General features: G+C 43.0%; 1 protein-coding gene across 1 annotated transcript in view; it reads left to right on the forward strand.

The window, feature by feature from the left end:
• CCZ1 (CCZ1 homolog, vacuolar protein trafficking and biogenesis associated) overlaps positions 1-25539 on the forward strand; it is a 223559-nt gene that overhangs the window by 161617 nt on the left and 36403 nt on the right. Inside the window, 1 exon segment of the mRNA XM_069210148.1 lies at positions 22118-22276. Coding sequence (XP_069066249.1) covers positions 22118-22276 — 159 coding nt within the window.

The raw sequence follows: 25539 nt of genomic DNA on the forward strand, positions 1-25539 counted from the left end.
CTACTAGAAATTTGCAGACCGACCTTTCAATAGACCAAATTACCACTTTGGTCGGAAAATACTGGACTCAAAGTGCAATCTGTATCTTGTGACTAGTTCTTAGTGTGTATGGCCCCAAGTTACTTACTTGTAAATAAAGTTCTCCACCGTTGGTATCTCTCATAGATTCACATGCAACCCTCCCTCCTCACCACTCAGAAGCTCACTAGTTGCAAAAATTACACTTATGAAATTTGAAATTCTGAGGTATGGTGGCCTTTAGGGGCAGTAAGAGTGCTGGAACATTCACCTGATTGGCTGAAATGTGGGTGTTTTTCAGTGATATCAATGTGTTACTAAACCAGCACTGTTCTTAGACCCACAGACTACTTAACAATACTTATTGCTATTTTAAACAACCCAGGTTTCCCAGCCTCATGACTTCAGATAATTCAATCATATGAATCTGTGAAAGATCCTAACGTTGGAGAACTGTTGTTACAGGTAGGTAATTTGTTTCTTGCCTAGACAACAAGCTCAACATGACAGCTCAAGTCAACTCATTGTGCAACTCCTGCTCCACATCCTATGCATGCTACAAAAGATCTTCAAATGGTTGTCTCAGAACATTAGCAGGATTAACTACGGCAACCTGCTGTATACCGGAATCTCCAAACAGCTCCTACACAGACTCCAGATTGTCCAGAACCCTGCTGCAGTACGCATCGTTGATCAATCGCACTGCACCTCAAGAAGCTTCACTTGCTCCCTATTAACAAGTGCAGCAAATTTAAACTTCTCATGAACACATAGAAAGTTGTACATAACACAGGACCAAAATACCTGAACAACCTACTAACATACTACCATTTGATCAATACCGAACTATCATTTACACTGGTGGTTCAGCACTAAACATCAATATTCGGTCTCTTGCGCAGTCGTAAGCGGGGTAATGAGGGATGATTTATTTCACCCTCAAAATACCTACATGGAGACTATAAGGGACTGCACAGCACAACTTGCAGAGCTTAAGGCACCACTCTTGGCACTGGAACGTACCGTTCTGGGACAGCCCACACTAATTTGTGTGATTTTTTTATTACTGTGTCCAGTCCTACAATGATTATCTCAATTATAGGCATTTGAACGGATTCAGAGATTCCACCTAGGCATACACCCTTATACACAGAACGTTGTGGGGGAGGGTAGCTGATCTTAAGGACAGACTACCTGATGCCCATGTAGAGTACATACTGGGCCGTCAACATGTAGGAGTACACGTTGTTGGAGGAAATACACTGGCTGATGAAGCTGCCAAATCTGCAGTAACTACAGCTTCTGTTGATGCAATAACTCGCTGTCGCTCGAGACTGAATAATGAGACATTGGTTGCTGTGATAGCTTCGGCTGATGGCCAGCCTTTACCAAAAGCATATCCTGCAAAATATGCATACTGTGTTAGTGCTCAGAATATTGCATTTGCAACCATTACAGGGGTGGGAGATCATGTGATCCCCAACCAAGATCAGAACCCAGATCTTATCAAAGCAGCACATGAGGTGACAGTTCTGCTCATCAGGTGTAGTGGCCTCAGTTTCTCTTTTACAGAAACACTTTTGGTGGCCAGTTCTATACAAACAAACCAAGCAATAAGTCATTTGTTGTGACATTTACCACAAATAAAAGGATCCACCATTAAACGCCCAACACAGACCTCCTTCATAGTGTCGAACAGACCACTACAATGTGTGTACCTGGACTATTGTGGTCCTTTACAACCTGATGGTGCATACAAATATATCTTAGTTGCTGTTGATTCCTGTTCTAGGTTCCTGAGGGTATGGCCACAACAGTCGGCTGACACTCAAACTGTTATTAAAGATTTGCAGGTCCTTATCGGTTAATATGCAGTTGCAGCATTCCACTAGGACCAGGGCCCTGCTTTTGACTCTAGGGCATTCAGGGACAAGGGACAACATGAGGATGAATGGTGTTGAACTCCATTATTCCTCCCTATACCACTCTGAGGGTAATTTTGTTGTGGAGATGAGGAATCTAGACTTAAAGCAATCCTTAACAGCAAGACTATTAGGTTCAGGCCATAGTTGGCTTCATCATCTATATGGGGTCTAGCAAGCATTACATAATCTGCCCAGAAGGTCTTGGGAGGTTCCATGCCTTATAAGGTGTTATTCAGGATAACTATGTATGTCTCAGCTCTTGATGGTCCTGGAGTGGGTCAGCAGGACACATTGTTTGACATGAATGAAATTGTTGCTGCCTTACAGGCGCTACAGCAATTTTGAGATGATAGTTCATCCAGGTAATACCACCACCTTGGGAATAAGGGATTTGCCAACAACATCCACCGGCTAGATTACTAAAGTTAGTGATCTGGATTATCAAAAGAGTGCTGTGAAGAAGGAGTTTGGCCCATCCTACAGACCACCAGTCCCAGTCCTGGGAATACACAGTACCAGAACTGTCATTTTACCACCACTGCCTGGTTTCAAAGGAAACAGACTGGTCTCTTTTGACAATGTCACATTGCACCATGTAGCTGATCCTGTACAGTAGCGCACGAGGTTCCTTGGGTAGTACCCGCTCCCCTCTCACTACCTAACAGGCTATACCTGTGCAAGCAGCAAACAACATTTCTGCAAGCACAAATTTGTACAACAATAAAACAGTAGCCTTCTTAAGCATGGGGAGGGTGGAGCAGAAGCTTCTGCTGATTCCTGTCACCACTTCGTTGACAAGACATGTCCAAGATGTGGAACTATTCTACTCCAATTCAACACAAACAAGACTTAATTGTCTACTATGAACGTCCACAGCAAGTGTTTCCATCGACCAGCTCTGCACCGGAACCTGTGTTTACACAGACTACTTCTGGTTGCTTTATCGATATTGATGACTTTTCTTCTGACTAATCAGCTTCTGCAACAGAAACTATCAAATACACGTAAGCTGTACATATGGCTTTAAAAATAGCTATTGGTTTATCCGTGGTATTACCTGTGGATAATGTTGACATTGCTTGCCTTTCTGCTTTGGATTGGTTTTGTCATTGTTTTCTCTTTCTTGATAAATGGTCATTATCTTCCTGAAAGCTCTGCCGTTCAGCCCGTGGATGAGGTTTTAACACTTTATTTATTTTCCCATAAAGTTTGAAGAGACTGGTCCCTTGTGAACATTTCACCAGTTCCCATTCCAGATGGATAGTTTAGGATTCAGTGCCCTTTGACATATAAGGTCCTACTGAGGTCATACACCTGATGATGTTTCTGATGCCTGGGATGTAAAAAGAGTTGACTCTATGCTTTCTGAGCTAGACTACTACACTGTGTTTGAAACTAAAGATGTGTACATGAACACAGCGAATTACGGGGAAATGGTTCTGTTACAACCATTGGGGACATCACTTTGTGGACAGAGCTAGTAAACCTAGATCAGTTTTCAATTACACAATGGGAACACTGTCCAACTCCACCTGTGGGGAGATCCAAAACATATATAGAAAAGTTTGCATATTTTCTTGGCATGACACTAGAAATGCTGAGCCATATTATTTCAAATTACCACCTTTCAGAATAAGGAAAATATTGCTATCCGACACAAAACTGACTTATTCAGACTTCTTTGATTCCAGACTTGCTGTTGAGAGCAACGAGTTTTGGAAGAACACTATTGATGTGAAAGTGAATGGGGAACAAAAGATTGGCAAATACGGGGTAGGGAAGCTTTGTTTAGAGCATGCCTTATTCCCTTACAAATGATATTGTTAAATTAAACTGTCCAGCAAACATCGTGCTTGGGGTTCGCAAAAATAAAAGAAATGAATGCGTCCAATATCACCACACCAGACTCCTGTCCAGTATTTCAGAAACTTACAAATGGAAGTTCTTTGGTTTTGAACAGCGAAAGCTGCTGTGGTATGAAGCCTGGAATTTCCTATGTAATTTCGATTTCTCAAATGGTAACCATGTTTTATTCAACCCCACACAAGAGGAATTGTGGTCCCACATTGCTACTTCTAATGTAAATTTGACAAGCTGAGCAGACTAAAGGTGCTACTGTTTCAAAACAATTGACTCTGACATCAGCCAGAGAGACATATGATCTCTAGATAGAGAGGTCATAAGCTGAGATACAGTCCCTTTTAAATACCAATTTCCTCAAGCACTTTGGAGAATTGGCCAGCAGAATTTTCAACGCCCGTGGCACTGAAGGGATTGTGTACTTTTTTAAGGGTGACACTTCTGGGTTTGTCAGCACCTTCCAGACCATGTTTGGAGTCATACCTTCAACGATACAATCGCTCTTTTCAAATGTCTTTGGCGGATTCCCAGTTACTTTGGTGCTAGTTGGCGGAATATTGCTGCAATAATTTTTTTCTACATAGCGGCTGCCCTATTTCAGCCAAGCGGAGTGATGAATCTACCACCAGCCCGGCTGTGCAGTGATCGCCAGAAGCAGTACTTTGAAGCCTCCTTGCTGGAATATCTGGAGCATGATTAGTTACTGACGTTTCGACCGTTACATGTGAGCAACCAGTTGAATGAACACCAATAGTGTGTCTTGCCATGCAGCCTGTGCCTCCTGTGGACAAGGATCTATCAATGTTCTCGATGAGGGTTTATTCACGGACATGCCCCTTGAGACTGAGGTTGATCCGCAAGGCATCTTGTGAGCCACTGCTTGTGGATTTATTGGCTCCAATGACATCTGGCACAATGGACGCTGCTGCCTCAGGAGGTCATACTGAGTTTCTGCTCCATCGATCCCTCTGCTAATCCTTTGGTTAATCTATCACCTGCTGAAGTGGAGTCCTTTCTTGTTTCAATCTCCTTTTATGACATCGGAGACCTTTTTCTAAATCATGTCTATTGTTAATTTGACCATTGGCTTTTTTTCTTTAAAGTATAAAGTGTGGCACCAAATTGCCTTTCAATTTGGCCTGTCTGCCAGCCTGTTTTGCTTGTCACTATGTCTCTTATGTGCCCTTTTACCTAGATAAGCATGCTCTGTTTTATTATTCAGTTTTATTCATTTTAGCATTGCTTGCAGTTCTTGCATTTTAGAAAAATTGTTTTATTCTATAATCAGTTGCCATCCATGAAAGCGTCCTTATCAGTAATGTACATATTGGATTGTCATCATGTCCGTTTGTTTCATGTTAGACAAGAACAGATTTGGATTGTCATCATGTCCGTTTGTTTCACATTAGACAAGAACAGAATGTGAACATGTCAGGCATTTTTGTTATAATATTGCTGATCCAAGTTTGCACACACAATCTAAAGCTTTGGAACATACCCACATCAGGATGTCTGCATGGACAATAACATGGGCCTCATAACAACACTCTGTGAGATCAAGGTCATTGAAGGGGGTGCCACCCAGGATATTGCATCCATACTGCATGTCACTTTGCAGCAGACCTCAGTCGTTGTGTCTCTACACCGCCTGATTTTGAGACTGGAGGCTGACCTTGTTCTAAGGTAACAGAGGTTGGGGCACTTCTCATGGACATGACTTAGGCAGATTAGGTTTGTTATACTTTGCTCTCTTTAGGGTAGACAATACGCTGTAGGGAGGAAATTGTATATTCATATTTATTGCAAAATGTTGGGATTGTTCATATTCGCGTTGCTTATTTGCACAATCCTGATTTTGTGTTGTCATTATCCTAATCATTGCAGCTCATGCATTTTATCGTAGATTGCAGTCTTTTCAATAAAATATTTGTATTGAAAACTGCCCTGCATCCTCTTTCTTGTCTGTGTGTGTAAGAGACTAATTTCTAACAAGAGTAAAGGGTAAGACTTGTTGCACCGCAAGTTCCCTGAAAGGATTTCATAGTCCATGTGCTAAGCTGATTTTGAATATTTAACTTATTTTTTTATTTAGGTTATGTGCAGTAAAAAATAACATGATGCTAAACACACTGCTGAGGTAGTCTTATGTACATTAGTTGTTCTATAGCGGAAACAGTCCATATGGATGTCAAAGCAATTTACACACGAAGACACAGGTATGTAATATAGAGTAGTGAGTAATTAAATTAAAATGATTATTATATTGTACCTGTGCACCAAGAGAGACACAGGGTAGACCGGTATTTCAATATATTAAAAGATGCGATAGAGTCCACTGGGGGAAGAACTGTGCTGTGGAAGGTAAGGTAGGTGGCGGGGTAAACCTGTTGGTACCCCTTTGCTGTTTATAGGCTTCACCAGGAAAGAGGTGAAGGAAAGATTCGGGGGTGAATGAACAAAATATTCTAACCTGGGAACCTGCAGAAATCAATCATTGAGGAAAACTTACAAACACAGAGTGCTATTCCCAAGTTTGTACACAAAAGAAAATTTAATGGACATGAGTAGTGATAGATTGAAGGGAGGTTCTGCTGGTGATGTATATTGGTAGATCTATCACAGTACATTCAAAGACAGTGTGTATATAATTGTTCGATGGCATGTGTAGCTGCAGATACACATGCTGTGCACAGTCCGCCATCTGGTGTTGGGCTCGGAGTGTTACAAGTTGTTTTTCTTCGAAGAAGTCTTTTCGAGTCACGAGACCGAGGGACTCCTCCCATTTCGATTCCATTGCGCATGGGTGTCGACTCCATTTTAGATTGTTTTTTTTCCGCCATCGGGTTCGGACGTGTTCCTTTTCGCTCCGTGTTTCGGGTCGGAAAGTTAGTTAGAATCTCGGAAAAAAACGTCGGTATTGTTTGCGTTCGGTATCGGGTTAGTTAGAACAAATCGACACCGAATTTTTAAGAGCTCCGGTGGCCCTTCGGGGTTTTTTCGATCCCCCGTCGGGGCCTGGTCGGCCCGGCCACGTGCGACTTCAAGGCTGATGGAACGGACCCCATTCCGCTTCTGCCCAAAATGCCATCACAAGTATCCGTATACGGATCAGCATCTGGTCTGTAACTTGTGCTTGTCCCCCGAGCACAAGGAGGATACTTGTGAAGCCTGTTGAGCGTTTCGGTCGAGGAAGACGCTGAGAGACCGAAGAGCCAGGAGACTACAAATGGCGTCCACGCCGACAGGTCAAGATTGTTTCGAGGAGGAAGAAGAAGCTTTCTCCGTCCACGAGTCGGATTCTGAAGAACTCGACGCCGAAGAAACACCCAAAACCGTGAGTAAGACGTCGAAAATCAAGACTCACGAGAAGTCCACAAAAGCCCAGGGGACGCCACCGCCAACAGGCCATGGCTTAACCCGAAAAATAGGTGACCCATCCAAGGCACCGCAAAAGGGCATGCTGGTGTCGAAGTCATCCAACTCCGGTCGAGATACCGCCACACAACAACCTCGGAGCCGAAACAGCGGCTCCGAGAAACTTCGGCACAGAGACAGCAGCACCGAAGAATTTCGGCACCGAGACACCACGCCGAAAACAAAGAAGGTTTCGTCGGAGCCTAAAAAGACTTCCGAAAAGGTTTCGGTTCCGAAACATCCAGCCTCAGAGCCGAAAACTAGTTCCTATACAGAGGAACAAGGATTAACCTCCCAATTACATAGATTTGGAGAGGAGCTTCAAGCTGTAGAGCCTGACTACACGCAAAGAAGGCTTCATATTCATGAGGACACAGGGAAGATAACCACTCTTCCCCCAATCAAAATAAAAAGGAAACTTGCCTTTCAACAAAAGGACAAGCAACCACAGGCAAAGGTGGCAAGGAAAACAACCCCACCACCGTCTCCACCACCACCATCAATACATGCATCACCAGCAACAACTCCACCACTGATGCACTCACCAGCTCATACTACAATGAGTCAGGATGATCCCGATGCATGGGACCTTTACGATGCTCCAGTGTCTGACAACAGCCCAGACTCCTATCCTACAAAACCGTCACCACCTGAGGACAGTACATCCTACACACAGGTGGTCGCAAGGGCAGCCGAATTTCACAACGTCACCTTACATTCTGAACCAATTGAGGATGACTTTCTGTTTAACACCCTATCCTCCACCCATAGCCAGTACCAAAGCCTTCCCATGCTCCCAGGAATGCTAAGACATTCAAAACAAATATTTCAGGATCCAGTTAAAGGCAGAGCCATAACTCCAAGGGTGGAGAAAAAGTACAAGCCACCGCCAACAGATCCAATCTATATTACAACACAACTAACACCAGACTCAGTAGTTGTCGGGGCAGCTTGTAAGAGAGCCAACTCTCATACCTCAGGAGACGCACCACCTCCAGACAAGGAGAGCCGCAAATTTGATGCAGCGGGAAAAAGGGTTGCAGCACAAGCAGCAAATCAATGGCGTATTGCCAATTCACAAGCACTTTTGGCAAGATACGACAGAGCTCATTGGGATGAAATGCAACATTTCATCGAACACTTACCCAAGGAGTTCCAAAAAAGAGCGCAACAGGTGGTGGAAGAGGGACAAAGTATCTCAAATAATCAGATACGGTCTTCCATGGATGCAGCAGATACAGCTGCGAGGACAATAAACACTGCAATCACGATACGAAGGCACGCATGGCTGCGCACTTCAGGGTTCAAGCCGGAAATCCAACAAGCTGTGCTCAATATTCCATTTAATGAACAGCAATTGTTTGGGCCGGAGGTGGACACTGCCATTGACAAACTCAAAAAAGACACCGATACAGCCAAAGCCATGGGCGCACTCTACTCCCCGCAGAGCAGAGGCACATTTCGAAAAACACCTTTTAGGGGAGGGTTTCGAGGTCAACCCACAGAAGCCACAACCTCACAAACAAGGCCTACTTACCAGGGTCAATATCAGAGGGGAGGTTTTCGGGGGCAATATAGAGGGGGCCAATTCCCCAGAAATCGTGGAAAATTCCAAGGCCCCAAAACTCCTCAAAATAAACAGTGACTCACAAGTCACACAACCCCATCACATAACACCTGTGGGGGGAAGACTAAGCCAATTTTACAAACTTTGGGAGGAAATAACAACAGACACTTGGGTCTTAGCAATTATCCAGCATGGTTATTGCATAGAATTTCTCCAATTCCCTCCAAACGTCCCACCGAAAACACACAATATGTCAAAACAACATATAGATCTTCTAGGACTAGAAGTTCAAGCATTGCTACAAAAGGACGCAATAGAATTAGTACCAAATCTACAAAAAAACACAGGAGTTTACTCACTGTACTTTCTGATACCCAAAAAGGACAAAACTCTGAGACCAATACTAGATCTCAGAACACTAAATACCTACATCAAATCAGACCACTTTCACATGGTCACATTACAAGACGTAATCCCACTGCTCAAACAGCAAGACTACATGACAACATTAGACCTAAAAGATGCGTATTTCCATATACCAATACATCCTTCACACAGGAAATACCTAAGGTTTGTATTCCAAGGAATACATTACCAATTCAAAGTGTTGCCATTCGGAATAACAACTGCGCCAAGAGTTTTTACAAAATGCCTGGCAGTGGTAGCTGCACATATCAGAAGGCAGCAAATACATGTGTTCCCGTACTTGGACGACTGGTTAATCAAAACCAACACGCTAAGACAGTGTTCACAGCACACAAAATATGTCATACAGACCCTTCACAGGCTAGGTTTCTCCATCAACTACGCGAAGTCACACCTTTTGCCGTGTCAAACACAGCAATACTTAGGAGCGACAATCAACACAGCAAAAGGGATTGCCACTCCAAGTCCACAAAGGGTTCAAACATTTCACAAAGTAATACAGGCCATGTATCCAACACAAAAGATACAAGTCAAAACGGTAATGAAACTCCTAGGCATGATGTCTTCATGCATAGCCATTGTCCCAAACGCAAGATTGCACATGCGGCCCTTACAACAGTGCCTAGCATCACAATGGTCACAAGCACAGGGTCAACTTCTAGATCTGGTGTTGATAGACCGCCAAACATACATCTCGCTTCTATGGTGGAACAGTACAAATTTAAACCAAGGGCGGCCTTTCCAAGACCCAGTGCCACAATACGTCATAACGACGGATGCTTCCATGACAGGGTGGGGAGCACACCTCAATCAACACAGCATCCAAGGACAATGGGACATACATCAGAGGCAGTTTCACATAAATCACTTAGAACTGTTAGCAGTATTTCTGGCGCTGAAAGCATTTCAACCCATAATAACCCAAAAATACATTCTTGTCAAAACAGACAACATGACAACAATGTATTATCTAAACAGACAAGGAGGGACACACTCGACGCAGTTGTGCCTCCTATCACAAAAAATATGGCATTGGGCGATTCACAACCACATTCGCCTAATAGCACAATTTATTCCAGGGATTCAGAACCAGTTGGCAGACAATCTCTCTCGAGATCACCAACAAACCCACGAATGGGAAATTCACCCCCAAATACTAAACAATTACTTTCAAATTTGGGGGACACCTCAAATAGATCTATTTGCAACAAAGGAAAACTCAAAATGCCAAAACTTCGCATCCAGGTACCCACAAGATCAATCCCAAGGCAATGCTCTATGGATGAACTGGTCAGGGATATTTGCGTACGCTTTTCCCCCTCTCCCTCTCCTTCCATATCTAGTAAACAGGTTGAGTCAAAACAAACTCAAACTCATACTAATAGCACCAACATGGGCAAGGCAACCTTGGTACACAACACTACTAGACCTTTCAGTAGTACCTCATGTCAAACTACCCAACAGACCAGATCTGTTAACACAAAACAAACAACAGATCAGACATCCAAATCCAGCATCTTTGAATCTAGCAATTTGGCTCCTGAAATCCTAGAATTCGGACACTTAGACATCACACAAGAATGTATGGAGGTCATAAGACAAGCTAGGAAACCTACCACTAGACACTGCTATGCAAACAAGTGGAAAAGATTTGTGTATTACTGCCAGAATAATCAAATTCAGCCATTACACGCATCTCCAAAAGATATAGTAGGATATTTACTACATTTGCAAAAATCAAATCTAGCTTTCTCTTCCATAAAGATACATCTCACCGCAATATCAGCTTACCTGCAAATTACTCATTCAACTTCACTATTTAGAATACCAGTCATTAAAGCGTTTATGGAAGGCCTAAAGAGAATTATACCACCAAGAACACCACCTGTTCCTTCATGGAACCTCAACATTGTCTTAACAAGACTCATGGGTCCACCTTTCGAGCCCATGCATTCTTGTGAAATGCAATACTTAACGTGGAAAGTTGCATTTTTGATTGCCATCACATCTCTAAGAAGAGTGAGTGAGATTCAAGCATTTACCATACAAGAACCATTTATTCAAATACATAAAAATAAAGTAGTTCTAAGGACAAATCCAAATTTTTTACCAAAGGTTATCTCACCGTTCCACTTAAATCAAACAGTAGAATTACCAGTGTTCTTCCCACAGCCAGATTCTGTAGCTGAAAGAGCACTACATACATTAGACATCAAAAGAGCACTAATGTACTACATTGACAGAACAAAACTAATTAGAAAAACAAAACAACTATTTATTGCCTTTCAAAAACCTCATACAGGAAATCCAATTTCAAAACAAGGCATTGATAGGTGGATAGTTAAGTGTATTCAAACCTGCTAAAAGCAAAGAGAGAGCTGCCTATTACACCAAAGGCACACTCAACCAGAAAGAAAGGTGCTACCGTGGCCTTTCTAGGAAATATTCCAATGAACGAAATATGTAAGGCAGCAACATGGTCTACGCCTCATACATTTACCAAGCACTACTGTGTAGATGTGTTAACTGCACAACAAGCCACAGTAGGTCAAGCTGTACTAAGAACATTATTTCAAACTACTTCAACTCCTACAGGCTAAACCACCGCTTTTGGGGAGATAACTGCTTACTAGTCTATGCACAGCATGTGTATCTGCAGCTACACATGCCATCGAACGGAAAATGTCACTTACCCAGTGTACATCTGTTCGTGGCATTAGTCGCTGCAGATTCACATGCTCCCACCCGCCTCCCCGGGAGCCTGTAGCCGTTTAGAAGTAGATCTTGAACATTTGTACATTTGTAAATATATTACTTTAACCTTTATTATGTACATACGTATTCATTCCATTGCATGGGCACTATTACTAACATACTCAACTCCTACCTCACCCTCTGCGGGGAAAACAATCTAAGATGGAGTCGACGCCCATGCGCAATGGAATCGAAATAGGAGGAGTCCCTCGGTCTCGTGACTCGAAAAGACTTCTTCGAAGAAAAACAACTTGTAACACTCCGAGCCCAACACCAGATGGCGGACTGTGCACAGCATGTGAATCTGCAGCGACTAATGCCACGAACAGATGTACACTGGGTAAGTGACATTTTCCATATATATATAGATATATATATATATATATATATTCTCAAAATGCCAAGAAAAGTATATTCGTCTTGAGTTTTAACTTAAGTGTTCAGAACCTTTAAAACAGGCTGTTTCTTCCCCTTCGGCTGTACTGGGCTTTGTGGCGGGCCTTATATAAAGAAGCCTTAGTCTTAAAAGTTTAGGGCTGATACCTTGGCTGTTTCTGCGCAACCACTTCCTCTACCTGCTAGGGCAATACTATACAGGCCCTACCGGAGTTCGGTGCAGTAACACTGCCCTGAAATCGTGACAGCTTTCTGCATTATTAAATACGTTGCTTTCTGTGTCACTCTGGGTCAGAGCAACTGAAGCTTATCTTATTAACTCAGCCTTAAAGTTTCATGCAGCGGTATCCTGATAAAGTGATACCACTTCTCTTGGCACTAATGGAATTAGATGACATAATTGCGCAGAAGACATTAGCCACTTTTGATTGAATGTGTCACGCATGTTTTGTCTGTGGAGGGAACGGTGTTATCTGCCACTAACAGTGTAGGCAAAGTTCAGATATCCCCCTTTCTAAAGCTGTGAATAGAAATTAGGAAATATGCAACATCGTCAGTAGATTTAACCCACAGTATAAGAATATCCTGGTAAGAATATTGATCAATGTGGTGAATTTTAGGCAAGTTCTTAAAAAAAAAATTGTAGAATTGGGCACATCGTAGGAAATTAAAAACAGCTTGTGGTCAGGAGTAGTTTGGACTACAGTTATAAAGCTGATGTAAAAACTACCCAGCTAACTTAAAATTTGATCTGGGCTGTCAATAGGATTCTAAGACAAATTTTTACATTAGTGTAAAAATAAAGCATAACGACCAAAATTGTGATGCAAGTTTTTTTAAACAACGTACTACTGTGAGTTGGCCAAGGCATCAGGTTTGTGTGGGGCCATTTTGTTTCCTTGCACTGTTTTCTGTAGTAGTACAGAGTCTTATGAGAGCTGCGTTGAAGGGTATCACAGGATTTCATGTTAGTTTCCTCCCTGTGAGAGAACTGCAGGAAGTTCCTCCAGCATACTTAAGACACGACAATCTAGTAACAGCAGTGTAGGAATCCTGAATGTTTTCCGACCTTCATCTCACATGCTTAGAGAAGGTATTTAGGAGGGTAGTGAGTACATTTTTCCTGCTATTTTCTTCTGCTAAGAGGAAAAGAAATGGATTGTTACAAATTCACAACACAAGTTCTTTAGTCGTAAATTCAGCTGGTACAACTGATGTAGAAACAGCTCTTGAATTTTGGGCGTTATCACTTCGTGATCAGCTGGACTTAATTGTGTCTATCTCCAGTGGGTTTTATAGTACTTATCATGCATATGACAGTTTTGTTTTTGAAGTGCGCCAAGATGCTGGGCAGCACCTGTTTTAGCTCCCAACACTTGTTCTTGCCAACTTACTAAAGCCATGCAGTTTTTGACTCTGCCCCCATTTTTCCTCTCACTCTTGGAGACCTCTCCATCAAGTGACCCAAATGGTAGAAGGTCTTCCAGAATTATGCCAGGGTGTGTGGGACAAGTTTGAATGGAAGTTTGCTTTATTAATGCACTTGCAAGGGTCTCAAGGCAGGAAGTTTTGGAGAACCTGCCAGAACTGACCTGGGAAAGTGTGCAAGTTTTGAAAGAGTTTGTAGTGGTCAAGCTTAATTTACGTTGGCTATGAAGAGTGAGCATCATCTTAGAAGCAAACAGCAACAAGTGTGGTTGGAAGAGGCCATTCCGGAAATGTTGCAAGGACATAGATAAAACGTTTAAAATCTGGACTGTGAATGAGGTCTGTGAGGAAGTGATGTACAAGACGGGTGAGAGAATACTGAAGTGGTGCTGATAAATGAAAAGCGTGTGCAAATGCTAATTCACATCTGTATTAGGTTGAGTATAATCTCAGAAGATGTGTTTAAGGCTTGTCTTCAGCAGATGGTGATGCTTCAGTAACTAGTCATCCAATCTGGTGGGTTAGCACGCAATGGTATCTTTTTGGGGGACTAGTGAGTCCCTTAATGAAATAATACTGCAGAAGATTTATGTAGCGGTTTGTAGTGACTGCATACTTGAATGGCCTCATTAAAGACAATTGGGGGTGCTCCTTGATGTTGTGAGGCCACAAGAATGCGTGTGTGTACACCAGAAGCGTGAGGACTTTGTGAGCATATTTCTCCAAGTGTCCACAGAAAAGTTAGGTTTTGAAGTTAAATATGTGCATTGTATAAGACTGAGGCCCAGATTTATGAAATGGCACTGCACCTAGTGCAGCCTCACTTTTCTTGCGCCCCCCTAACGCCACCATGTGTGCACCGTATTTAATATACAGTGCACCATGGCGGTAGTCAGGGGGACTAGTGTCATAATTTTTTACACTAGTCCTGCGCTTTGCAGGACTAGCATAAAACATGTTGACACTAATCTTGCATGGCACCCAGTGGTCCATTGAGCACAATGGGATCCTCTTTTTAATGCCTGCGCTTAGCAGGCATTAACAAATAATGATAAAAATGGTGCAAAAGAATGTCATAGATTCCTTTACGCCATTTTTACAGCCCCCCCCCCCCCCCCCCAGCACCGGAATGCCCCATTTGCACACATTATGCCTGGCACAGGCATAATGTGGTTCAAGGAGTTACAAAGTGGCACAACGCAAGCATTGTGCGACTTTGTAAATATGGCATGGCGTTTTTGCCCTTCCAATGCCACATTAGCATGAAAAAAAAAATTATGCTAATGTGGCGTTGGAATGGCACTATGCCACCATAAATCTGGACCTGAGAATGGTGGTGTTTAGGGTTTGAGTTAAAAGAATGCCATTAGTGGTGCAGGATGATGTGTCTGAAGAGTTAAGTAAGTTGGAGGCAATGGAAGTGATTACACTGTTAGAAGTCACACAATGGTTAGCCCTCAGTGGTTGTGGGCAAGTAGGCTAGTGCGTGATACAGCTCTACATTAACCTCCGAGCTCTCAACAGAGAAGTCACTGTGGTCCAATACCTTTCACCTAAAATCATGGAAATAATGTCTAGCTTGGCGGGCGCAAGGCACTTCACCATCTTGCATCTTGTGTCCACTTATCATTGAATCTGACTACATCCAGATTATGAAGAATTCCCGTCTTTTATTACCTACATCCTGAGGGTGTCTTAACATTTTGTAGGATGCTGTTTGACCTGGCTTTGGATGCTTCTGTGTTTCAGAGGGTCATGGATGTTACTTTGCATGGAAAGAGCTGGGGTAGGGCTCTTCCAGAATGATGTTTTGTTGTGTGGTTTTACCTGGGGTGAATAAGAGGATGAAAAAAGGTTGGAGAAGTAGTGCCGAGGCTGACTCTATATGTCCGTTAGTGCTTGTTTGGCAAGGAAGAGATTTTGTATTTAGGGTACCTTGTGTCAAAATATTGAGTAAAACCTAAAAAGAAACTAATGGACAACATCAGTGGTTCTAAATCGACCCAGTAACAGAGAAGAGGCTGTCCCATTTCTTGGAATGGTAGAGTTTAAAGGTGGTTTTGGTCTTTTGCTGGCATGACCAAAGAGTTTAGGAGTTTGTGTGTGTGTGTGGCAGGGTGAAGTTCAAGTGCATTCAGGTGTGTATGACAGAAATTGAGTGTGTAAAGATTGATCCAAGCAGAGCACATGAATTCCAATCATTCATGGCGGAGAGGACAGTTTTTGTATATCTCAGTTGCTCTTAGCAGAGGGGAACCAGTGTATTCCATCAGAAAGAAGCTCTTTGCATAAGTTAGGCAGTGAAGCCTATCCGTTACTTTCTCTGGGGAAGTACATTTTTGTTTGGACTGACCCTAGGCCTTTCCCAGGGAAAGGCTTGGCTCTACTGTCAGTGAGAATAAGATGGGTGGTGGTGTTACAGGACTAAACATGCAGAAAGAAATGCTTTTGGGGTCAGCAACAGAGCTACTGATTTGTCTTTCAAAGTTGGTGAAGGTGAAAAGATGTGGGGGTATGTAGAAAGTGAAGTATGGATGGAGGAGCATGTGTGTGTGATATCAGAGGATGGTTGGAGAAGGGAGGTTGATCTGGAAAAGTGTTTGGTTTATGTGTTGTGTTCATTAAAAGGGGATGGACGGACAAGAAATCTGTATAGATGTAGTGTTGTGTATTCTGGGTGGTTAAAGAAGAACTATCTGTATAGATGTAGTGTTGTGTATTCTGGGTGGTTAAAGAAGAACTATTGGTTCTTAATAAACTGGTCTTCTTAGATTTGGCGGAGGTCAAGCCATAGTCAAGGCATTGTCAAAACCAAGGCTAGAATTTGTTCATATTTTTGGTGACCAGGACTAGATCTGCAGGTGGAGATGAAGAGATGTGAGTGCCTGAAGAGTGACAAATACACAAGGTCAGCAGTGTTCCCATGGTGTTCAGCAGTCTACCAGAAGGGCCCTGGCAGTAGATAGCAATGAACATTGTAAGAGCTTCATACCTTACCATTTTGTGGCTGTGGACTTTTTTCCAGATTGCCAGAGATTGCATGTTTGGGTGCTATTTTGTCTGGGGCTGGAATTTGTTTCCTAGAAGGTTTGTTCAGACATGAACGGGTTCCCAATAGTGTGCTAAGGGACAAAGGAGTGAAGTTCTGTTTCAGGGAAATAAAGCATTTGAGTCTGTTTGGGATCAGGCACAAGAAAATTAGCCAATCCAGAAACAGTCCGAAGGTTGGAAGCTTTAACTAAACTATCAGAGTTTCCAGTTGGCCAAAGCTAGAGGTCTTGATTGTAGGAGAGAGGCTCGGAATTGCCTGATGGCCTACTTAACAACTCTTACTACAACCAGATGGTCTCCCTTTGAATAATTCAGTGGAAGAAAACTGAACTCCAGTTTATGGGTTAGATGGAGTGGTAGTATCAATAAATGGTGATTGGAGAAGGCGTTGAATGTAAGAAGATTTGAGAAAGAGACAGACGGGTGTGATATCAAGGGTTTGAAAGTTTTGGTGGGTGGCTGGGTTCACAGACACGCACTAGTGGGTTCAAGACCATGGTTGAAGTACTCTGAACTTTGGCAACTGGTAAAGCTGTTTAAGAATGACAAAAGACAACTAATGGAACGATTTCAAACTTGAGCAGATTGGTCTGTGCAAAGGACTATGAGGGCAGGAAACAAGGGCTACAGTCTTGAGGTGGGTATGAAGGGGAAGAGTTGGAAGGACATGTCACACCAAAGAGAACCTGCAAAAGTCCCAAGTATCTCCAAGAGTTTATGTAGTTTTTCTCTGTGTTGGTGCCTTGGGTCTTCACAATATTTTTTCCTCTGAAGTCTTCATTAGCTTTCATTAGGTATTTTTATAGTTTGCTCTGAGGGGAGACTACACAATTATTCTATGTTTGTAACAAATGAAGATATGTGGAGTTATTTGTAACCACCATTCAATGCTGCATGGGCTTCTTTACGTTGACCTGGGGTAGGAATAAAGCCACTTGTCCTGGCCTCCCATCTTACTTCTAATGAGAGGGATCTTCAGTTATTCCGGGTACGTTGCTAACATACGTATAAATGTTTCACTGTTTAAATATTGCAAACCAATTAGCATCTTATTTACCTCATTTCCTTTAGCAGTATACTATTTCTGTGCAGGAAAAGTAATATAATATAATCCTTTATACACTATTCATACACCATTAATTGTTTAATGGTGAGTGTCTCAAATTAAAGAACAGAATGGTAAAATGGCTAATTTGGTAGTTCCTTTTTCAGTTTTTTTTTTATAACGTATGAGATATCTATAATTCAAAGAGTGCAATTTGTGAGCATCAGAATGGCACCAAAACATTACATTTTCTAAAGAACTACCTGGCTCAATACTTTCTATTTTTGAATCACTGCATGAGTTGTGAGTCATGCAATCTATGCTAAGTGAACACTCTTACTTTCTACATGTCTGCCTAATACTGAAGCCTTTTAAATTTTGAAGCCGAATACTGATTTAGACTTCTTTATATTTGGGTAAAATTAATCTGGCTTTTACTCATTACTCTCTTCCTAGTGCTCCAAAAGCATGTTTTTGCCACTAACGCACCATGAACAGTTGGGCACGATCCCTTCCAGTCAACTCCCCAATAGAAACAGAGAGGGCAAATGGTGCTCATTACCGTTGAAACCCAATCTACAGCTAACACAATCATAAAGCCAGGCAATGGAATAAGCACATAAGTATGCGTTCTCCTTAAGCAACGTGCACTGTGGAATACTAACCAGCAAGATCTCTCTGGACCCTGACATTGAGGGGAAGTGTTTAGTTTAGGAAGCTGGCCTGGTGTATGGTGAGTACCTATGGTGTTATCACCTTAATGCCAGGTCCAGGTATCTCCCATTAATGAAGTGTAGGCAGTGTCTCGGACACCAAGGCTCTCTAGAGGTAGCTGTGGATGAGTAGTCAAGACTTATCTAGGAAACATACAAAGCTTATGCAATACCACTATAGTCACACAGCACTTACACAAATGAAAGAACCACACAGTGTTACAAAACTAAAGGTACTTTAGTATAATAACACAAATACTAAAATACTATATAGGCAATACTCCAACTGGAGTTAAGTGAACACACTATTATGTACACATTAGCAATCAGTAAATAGCATAGAAAGCAATAGGCACTGGTAAAAGCAATAGGAAATAGTGAGGACCCTAGTGGAGGGCCAAACCATATACTAAAAAAGTGCAATGTGAAAGGCAGTACCCACTCAAGGAAATGGAATCAGTAGAGGGGAGCTGTGGGAACTAGGAACCGCAGGAGGTGAGTACCAGAGTGACCCCCAGCGACCAGGAGAGCAGAGGTTAAGTACCTGTTTTTTCCCAAAACCAACAGGAGGACTTTGGCAAAGGATTCTGCAAGACCCAGCCAAGACTGGAAGAACCCAAAGGTGGATCCTGACAGAAGACGACCTGCAAAGGAAGGGGACCAAGTACAGTTCGTGATGGAGTGTCTGGTTGTGGCAGGAGCCAATACCCACCCTTCTGTGGACGCAGGACCAGGTCGACAGTGGACGAAGAAGGTCAGCAGTGCAGCAGAGGAGCCGAACAGGAGACCCAAGAGTGATGCAAGTGATGTCTCACATCGGTGGTCGAGATGTAGTTGATCAGTGGTGGTGGAAAACCACCAACAAGCCTTGGCAAATGCAAGGCTGAAGAGGACCAGCAAGGTCCAGGGGACTCGACCCAAGGTGGGGAGTCCAGGGTGACCCTCAGCAGCTGGGAGAGTCGCAAGAAGAGGAGGCAGCCCCCACAGGCAACCCACTGGCAGCAGACACATGAGTCACATTGAGGCCCACTCAGCACACCTGAAGGAGTGTCCCACGTCGCTGGAGCAGCAGGCAGGAGACTGTGCTTTGCAGGAATGAATGCTGGGTGCCGGGGCTACAAGGAGCCTGAAGATCCCTTGGAGGAGGAGCAAGCAAGTCTTGGTAGCTGCAAGAGTCGCAGTGCACAGGGGTACTGTCCTGCAAGGAGAGGCAAGGGCTTACCGTCTCCCAAGTCGGACAGCTGGTACAGAGGACCAAGGGGACCACTCCAGATCATCACCTGTGATACAGGATCCACGCAGCCGATCGTCGTCGCAGTTGGTGCCTGTGGAGGCAGGGCAGTGGCTCCTTCACTCCAAGGGAGCTTCCTTCTTACTTCTTGTGCAGGCTGAAGACTCATCGCCCTCAGAGGATGCACAGCTGGGGAAATGTTGTAGTTGCTGGAAGGAGCCGTAGAAACAATGTTGCAGAGCGGAGACATCACTAAGTTGCAGATTGTCGGTTCCTGGAAGGTCCAGGTGAAGTCCCAGTGACCAGAAGATGAAGTAAACGATGCAGAGGAGTCCTGCAGGAATCTTGCATGTCGAATCTTAGGACCCACCAAAGAGGGAGACTCTAAATAGCTCAGAGCGGGGGATTGGTCACCTAGCATGGTGACCACCTATCAGGAGGGGGCTGTGACGTTACCTGCCTGGCCTGGCCACTCAGATGCTCCCAGGGGTCTCTGCCCACCTTGGATTCAAGATGGCAGAACCAAGTGGCCACTTAAAGGGCACCACCCCTGGGATGGTGATGGACAGGGGAGTGGTCACTCCCCTTTCCATTGTCCAGTTTCGCTCCAGAGCAGGGACGCAGGGTCCCTGGACTGGTGCAAACTGGTTTATGCAAGGAGGGCACCAAATGTGCCCTTCAAAGCATACCGGTGGCTTGGGGAGGCTACCCCTCCCAAGCCATGTAACACCTATTTCTAAGGGAGAAGGTGTTGCCTCCCCCTCCCACGGAAAATCCTTTGTTCTGCCTTCCTCTGTCTGAGCTGGTCAAGCAGCAGGAGGGCAGAACCCTGTCTGAGGGGGGCAGTAGTGTGGGCTGCCCGGAAATCCTCATAAGACTAGTAGGAGCAATTGTGGGGGCCCTCTAAGAAGCCCCCAGAGTGGATGGAATCATACAACCAATACTGGCATCAGTATTGGGGTATGATTCTGGCATGTTTGATACCAAACTTTCCCAGGTTCTGAGTTGCCATTATGTAGCTAGACACGGACTGTGTCCGGTACATGGGTAAAATGGCTTCCCCGCACATACGAAGTCCAGTGTAATGGAGCTGGAGTTCGGAGGGGCACCTGTACTCATGCAAGGGTGCCCTCACACACAGGTGCCTGCACCCTGCCCTCTGGCCTAGGAGGGCCTACCATAGGGGTGATTTACAGTGACCTGGTGCAATGACCTGTAGAGAAAGGGTTCATGCACCTTTTCACGCAGGCTGCAATGGCAGGCATGCAGACACATTTTGCATGGGCTCCCATGGGTGGAATAATACATGCTGCAGCACATGGTCAACCCCCTGTGCCCCAATGCCCAGGGAACCTAAGTACCATATACTAAGGACTTATATGGGGGCACCAGTATGCCAATTGTGGGATGTGCAAACTCCTAAGCAGCCAAATGTAGAGGGAGAGAGCACTGTCACTGGGTTTCTGGTTAGCAGGACCCCAGTGGACACAGTCAAAACACACTGACAGCAGGCAAATAGTGGGGGGTAACCATGCCAAAAAGAGGATACTTTCCTAATGTGAGGCTCTAGGTAACAAGTTGAGAGGGTCTTCTTTCCTGCCCTTTCCTTTTGTGAACTTGATGTAAAAAGGCATACTTCAGGCACTACAGTTACAAAATGGCCATCCTGTGGGATGATCCAAACTACCTCTAACATCTCCGGCTAAGCAAAGACTGAAGATTGCTGTTTGCAGCATTCTACGCATGCTGTCTGTGAATGACATTTCAAAAAAGCAGTGGTTGAATGTGGTGTATTCAAAGTCCATTTCTTAGTATTATATTTTTTGTTTTATTATGTATAATTTCGTAAGCTGTTCTGGACAACTGACAGTCTAGTATTAAACCTAGTAATGTAATTTTGGCACATTGACATTGTACAAATGGTCTACAAAGACCTGTCCCATCGGGTTTGTTAATGTTTGCTTAGCGTTCATTCATTCAATTTATTTTATCTTTCTTTGTACCTGCTTTTTTTCGGTCGTATGAAACCAGCATAAGCAAAGTTTTGTCATCCAGATTTTTTTTGTTACTATGTTTTAACGTTTTATGTTGAGCCATGGAGTGCAAATTGAGTGCTGCTTGCCACAGTCACACACTCTTCTGAATGAACAGCTGAGATTTTAGTTCCAGAATTATCGAGTCCAAATCTTAAAAGCATTATTTCAGGCAAAATTGTACACTCTTTGATAAGCTTTTTTTCTCATGTGTATTTAAAATGAATTTAACATTTTCCTTACCTTGCTGTTGTAGGTCGGAAAAAGAGCCTCAGTTTAAGTTTATCTATTTCAACCATATGAATCTGGCCGAAAAGAGTACAATTCATATGAGGAAAACACCTAGTGTGTCTCTTACGTCAGTTCATCCTGACCTAATGAAGATTCTGGGAGATATTAACAATGACTTCACACGGTGAGTTCATGTTACGTTGTAGGCTCAACTTGCTGAAATCTGGTGAATGTTTTGGGTCGTCATTTCCTTTCTGTTAAAAGCTAAAGTTGCTCCTTCTGGCTGTCTACGGTGGTGCAGCTGCCTCAGCCTTACAAGCTTCCAAATTTCTGCTCTCTTCAGCTGTCATCACCTCAAGTCTGCTCTATGCCTTATGTGCATTTTGAAAGTCCTTAATATCGTATATTCTTATGCTTAGATGCTGTAGTGTAAGAGATTAAAACAATTAATTCAGTCTGTTTTTTAAACTGATAATATGAGCACCGACCAATAATTAAAGTAAGACACGCCAGGAAAGAAACTGCTTAAAGTGAAATAGTATGTTAATTTACAACAATGGCTCAAGTCTGGGTTCACAGTTTTACAACCCTTTTCCCTTACAGTGTGCCTATTGAAATCCAAACTATTTCAATAGGCATCAAGTATTACTATCAGGTGCATGCAGTTCCTTGACCCATGCACAATTAATTTGTGGTCCTATGATCCTGTACCTCGCAGCTAAAAACAGCTCGACACACGTTCAGGCTGTGCCATGGTGCAGAACATCCAGTGTTTTGTGTAAAGCCTTTACGAAAGCAAAGCTTCACATCAGCTTCCCATTGCTGATACTGTTTTTCCTTGACTGTGGATTTACTGTGAGAGTCCAGAAATCGAGAGTCCAGCTAAATTTATTTTTACCCTTCCAGCTTGTAGCTTTTTAGATTTTCGCAACTTGGTTGTGAAGAAATCTTATCTGCTAAAGACTTTACATCTTTCACATACTTGTCAGTCATAGTTTGACAATCCACAGTGGATCATTTAATAGGAAAGAGCTTTGTCAGAAGTTATGCTCTTCCCAGTCTCGCTAGTTAGCAATTTATCCTCATTTAGTACTGGATTTGCTTACAAAAATCTTCTATTGCAGTATTCAGTACATTAGGTAATGGAACAGTCAGGCTTTTCTTGAGTGGTTATGTAACCTGCAACTCTACAAAGACGTTTAACAATCCCCTTCTTGTATCCCTAGTCTCCTCTACAAATGTACCAATGCAATCCTGCTGGCCAGTAAGCCCTATAAGGCATTTTTATAGTTCTTTATATTCTTCCTCCGGCATGTCCCACATCCCAGTCTACCCTTTTGAATTTTTTTTTAAAAAGTGATCTTCTGATGCTACCTTCTTGAATTAGGGTCCCTTGTGAAAGAATTTAAAGTTTAACCTTAGTGTCTAGGGCTTCTAACTCTGCAGCGCTATGTTTAACCATAAATTAATTCACCTTTTCAATGTTAATCAGCTGACTGACTATCTCAGACATTGGTCACTTCATGTCATAGGATAGACTGCTGTCTTAAACAAGAAAGCAGTTGGTTGAAAATTTAAATTTGTAGAAAGATTGACATCCCCATCCAGAACATGAATTTATCCAAAAATAGGTTCCACTAGTGTTTCTTTGAACTGAGTTAAGGCCCGTTGTACCCTAGATGACCCGACTAGACCACAAGATTGTTGATGAGGGAAGCAAATAGCTCAGAGGTGACTGAGCGAAACCTATTTTCTTAACAGTCTTTCTTCTCAAAGTAGGTGTACAGTATCGATTTATGGCCATCTGACAGTAGTTAGCCAGTAACAATCTGATGCATTTCATTAAACTACAATAGCTAGTGTGAAAATAGGTCAAAATGCCTATCTACTTTGTATACTATGTTTAATATAGACAACTAGAAGTAACCCCCTTCTGTATTTACTATTCTATTTTCTTTTTACTCCATAAAATGAATAACCTCACATGGGACTTTTATTTTTTGTGTTTGGATTTTGGATTTTTATAGGGAGACCTTGCTTAGAAAAGAGTTGAGCACCGTACAGGGAATAGAAGAGCATATATTAGGAGGCGAAGTGATCGCTTCAGGTATGCTCAAATTCAAATATACCTCACATAAATGAAAGGCGAGACATCTGGCAAAGGAAGGACAGTCTGTTTAATTAAATGCAACGGCTGGGAGAGGGCAGTAGAGAGTCGAGGTCCGGTGACTGTCTCTCAAAGTTACAGAGTTTTGAGCGTCTTTTTATACATTGAAGTGCAATAACACAATTGAATACATTATTTGGAAAAACGAATCCGGGCCTAGTCACGAGGCCATAAATCCGACCATCTGATGAAGTGACTAGGTGGGTCTCGACCTTGCGTGGGCATAGTGTGAGCCAGGAGGTAACATGTCCAGATGCCCACATGAGGAGTGCGTGGTCAATGCATGTGGTGTGTGTACTGTGTTCTGACTTTGTGTTCCTAACCTCATATGGCATCTGACTTTATGGTGTTTTGGCCAAATGGGTTTTATTGGGGGCAAATTTCCTAGGACCTTTGTGGTGCTGCTGCCTATCTGGGGAATCGATCTGGGTTGTTTGGTGCATTTGTCTATGGGCTACGTATCAACCCACCTGTGATCTGTCAATCAGTTGCTTCAGGCCTGGTTCTTAGGCCTCCTTGAGCACGTACTTCTGGGTCAGGGTTGACGGGGAGGTCATGTCAGGTGGAATCAACAATAGCAAAGCGAGGTCGTTCTTATGCTGGCACATATCATGGGGTACATTGACACTGTTTTTTTGCATAACAACTTTAGAAATCATGAGCTACTGTGATGAAGTTGAGATGCATTAGGGTTATAGTCCGAGCTGTTGGGTTGGATTTGTGAATTGTCAAGAGACTCTTCCGTCTCAAGAGGCTATGCGATTTAACCCACATAGACAGTAAAATCTTTCATCTTTTGACCATGGGGCATATAAGGTCTGGCAATCCTGAGCTCCTACCCCTACCATGTATCCCTAAAGCTTTTCTGTAATTTTTACCTTTTTGGCAACTGTTTTGCCACCCCAGATTCTAAGTGACAAGCCAATCTGGGATGGGTCATATCATATTCACATGCTGTGCACTCTCCTGCCATCCACTGGTGGGTCTTGAGCCTAATGTTTTTCTGGAACATGTTTATTTCAGCCTGAGACTTGTGTTCTCAAGAAAAGGGTTCTTACTTCAAAATCACATATTTAGGTGGTTATATCCTCAAGAGGGGGCGCAATAGGATCAAAGGGAAAAATAGTGCATGACTGGGTCTACGTTATTATTCTATAGATCCCATTACTTTCCCTAAGGAACAGATTTGGGTGATACCATGATAAAATATCGCACATCACCTTGCTAGGAACGTTCACAAACTATACCTTACTTCCATCTTCTTAACCCAATTAAAATAA

The sequence above is a fragment of the Pleurodeles waltl genome, chromosome 10, assembly GCF_031143425.1.
Source record: "Pleurodeles waltl isolate 20211129_DDA chromosome 10, aPleWal1.hap1.20221129, whole genome shotgun sequence".
NCBI lineage: Eukaryota > Metazoa > Chordata > Amphibia > Caudata > Salamandridae > Pleurodeles > Pleurodeles waltl.